Source organism: Capsella rubella, unplaced genomic scaffold (assembly GCF_000375325.1).
Source record: "Capsella rubella cultivar Monte Gargano unplaced genomic scaffold, Caprub1_0 scaffold_2, whole genome shotgun sequence".
NCBI lineage: Eukaryota > Viridiplantae > Streptophyta > Magnoliopsida > Brassicales > Brassicaceae > Capsella > Capsella rubella.
The window spans coordinates 6,997,018-6,999,860 of NW_006238922.1; the positions used below are offsets into that span (position 1 = coordinate 6,997,018).

Here is a 2,843-nt window from a genome sequence, read left to right on the forward strand (position 1 = left end):
TGTACAAAGGTTCATGTTTTAAGTGTCCGCTCAATAACTTTATAGGCCCCTGAGAAAATTTTAAACGTTAATTATTATATAATATCATATTAAACGTTAATTATTATTTTATACATCTAATTTTCTTTTTGGTAACATTATGAAATATGTGAGATGAACCTAGACACATTCGATATTATAAGTTACATATTATTATCTGTCAATATCATAATTTCTTTGGCCACCTATTGAATAAAGTTAGTAATAAATAAATAAATATGTTAAACTCTATAATATAATGTTTATGTAAAATTTTTTTATACAGATAATACTAAAGAAATTTTTTATTTTAGGTAATAAATGACTTTAAAAGATTTTTGTATATAGTTAATTAACATAACTAAATATATTGTTAACTTTTTCTCAAAAATAATTTTATAACACATAATGAAATCAAGTTAGTAATAAATACTTAAATATGTTCAACTCTATATGATAATGTATATGGAAAATGTTTGTATAAAAAATATTTTATACAATTAACATACAAACATATATAAAAGAAAAATATTAATTTTATTAGTAATAAATGACTCTAAAAGATTTTTCTATATATTTAATTAACATAACTACACATATTGTTAACTTTGTTCTCCAAAATCTTATTTTTATTTTTGACACCTATTTAAATCATGTCAGTAATAAATATCTTCAACTCTATATGATGCTGAATATGGAAAACTTTTTATATAGCTTACATACAAACAATTAATTAAAAAAAATTATAATTAAGAAATGGCTCTAAAAGATTTCTAATATATCTAATTAATTAACATAAGTAAATTTATCTTTAATCTTTTTCTAAAGATTAACCAGACTTTTTATTATAGAAGTTAAATTTATAGTGAAAATACAATTATATATTTCTAAAAAGAAAAAAAGTAAATTCAACTAAAAGGAAAGGAAATCATATGTTTCCATATTATAATATATATATATATATATATATATGTATATATGTGTGTGTGTGTAATCATATCTTAATACTAGTAAAAAATCCATGGCATTTTTTCCCAAGAGAAGAAAAATGGCAGAATCCTCAAATAAGATGATGAAACTTACTCAAAAAATTCATGACGATATGGTAGAGCACATCATCTCCATGTTTATTCCAGTCAAATCTCTTTTACAAAACCGTATCCTGTCCAAAAGATTTGTGGACACAAATATACGATCTCGTAACCTCGATTTTAGTGGCATATTTTCTAGAAGAAGAAGTCAGTTAGAGGCTGTTGGCATCATCGAAGAAGTGTTTAATCAATATAGAGGATCAGATATTCACAGATTCGTTTTGCTTATCAATCATCTTGGGGTAGAAGATAAAATAATCTCATGGATCAATACATGCCTTGAGAAAAACATCCAAGAGATTGTTTTAGATTTCTCCAAATCCAAGAGAGTTATGGAGATCCCGATCAATTTCTCGGCCGTGGAGACTCTTCAAGATTTGAAGCTGCGATCATGTAAGTTTGAAATGTTAGACAATTCTCCAAAAGGTTTAAAGCTTTTGAGGACACTCTTACTTATGAGTATCGCGGTGATGAAAGAGACAATAGATGCAGTTTTCAGCAACTGCAAAAACCTCGAATCACTGGAACTAATCAATTGCTCGATGGATGGCATGTTGAGCATCCATGCTCCGAATCATAAGAAATTCAAATCGCTGGTTTTGTCTTCTATACGGGGTCTCGGTGTCATCAAATTGAACTCACCCTCTTTAGAAAATTACAAGTATAATGGATATGCCATTAAATTGAACTTTGTGAGAACATACACACTCAAAGAGGCAAATCTCCATTATAATCGTAATTTTAGTCGAAGTTATTACGATCCCTCTGACTTGGTCGTTTATAACATGATTTTTTTTACAAGAGTTTTTGTCCTCACAACAACGACCATCTTTCTTGAGGTAAATTATTTCTGATCTAGTACATATATATTTTTTCGGATTTACATCTTTGCAAGTTGATCAGATCTATAGTTAATTAGTAAAAATTTTACTTTTTAGTTTTACTTTAGAAAACGTTATTTTTGTTCGCTAGAAATATTATTTGGAAATATTATTAAAGATATGAATTATTTAGGCTGTCATGATTAATGGAGAATGAGTTCCTTAGAGTATGTATATACGTTTCATGTGGTTTAATTATGGTAGTCTCTATATTTTGTCGTGAGCGTTAATGCAGCTTTAAAAAATAAGATGTTTATATTCTTAAAAGGTATATATAATCTACTTTATCTACTTACCAAATGATTTTAGATAAGATTTGTAGACTTACATGGCAAATAAATTTCATACATTTCTTAAAAGGTATATAATCTATAATTATATAAAAATAAGATTTACTGCAATATACATAAGAATTAATTACAACAGTCCAATTTGTATGTGATTAAGATATTACACTAAATCTATTCCTTCAAATTTAGATAACCTTTAGAGTATACTTTGCATACCTCTTTGGATGATTGATAGAGAATGTTCCTCATGTTGAGAATGGAATTTTGAACTTTTTATTTTCCACATATAATTCTCTCCATTTTCTTTTCTTCATAATCATATATTCTTTGTTTAGAGTGAATTTTGATGGTGTTTTCACATATTCTGTGTAGGCTCTCACGAATAAATACGTAGGAGGAGGAAAACTAGAAAAGTGGCCTTTCAAGTTTGAGAACTTAACAAAATTCCAGATTTCATTCAAAGCTCCAACGTTTTGCACTCTTTTTGACATCGCTGAATTCCTCAAAGAATGCCCTAAACTCGAACGTGTTGTGATCGATGTACGTCTCTCTCTCTCTCTCTC

At 27.5% G+C, this 2,843-nt stretch overlaps 1 protein-coding gene across 1 annotated transcript in view; it reads left to right on the forward strand.

Annotated features, from left to right (window-relative positions):
- The first annotated feature begins 1,066 nt into the window (after nucleotides 1-1,066).
- Nucleotides 1,067-2,843, forward strand: part of LOC17895706 (FBD-associated F-box protein At1g61320) — a 3,796-nt gene continuing 2,019 nt past the window's right edge. Inside the window, exons 1-2 of the mRNA XM_006300573.2 lie at nucleotides 1,067-1,948; nucleotides 2,653-2,820. Coding sequence (XP_006300635.2) covers nucleotides 1,067-1,948; nucleotides 2,653-2,820 — 1,050 coding nt within the window. The remainder of the gene's footprint in view (nucleotides 1,949-2,652; nucleotides 2,821-2,843) is intronic.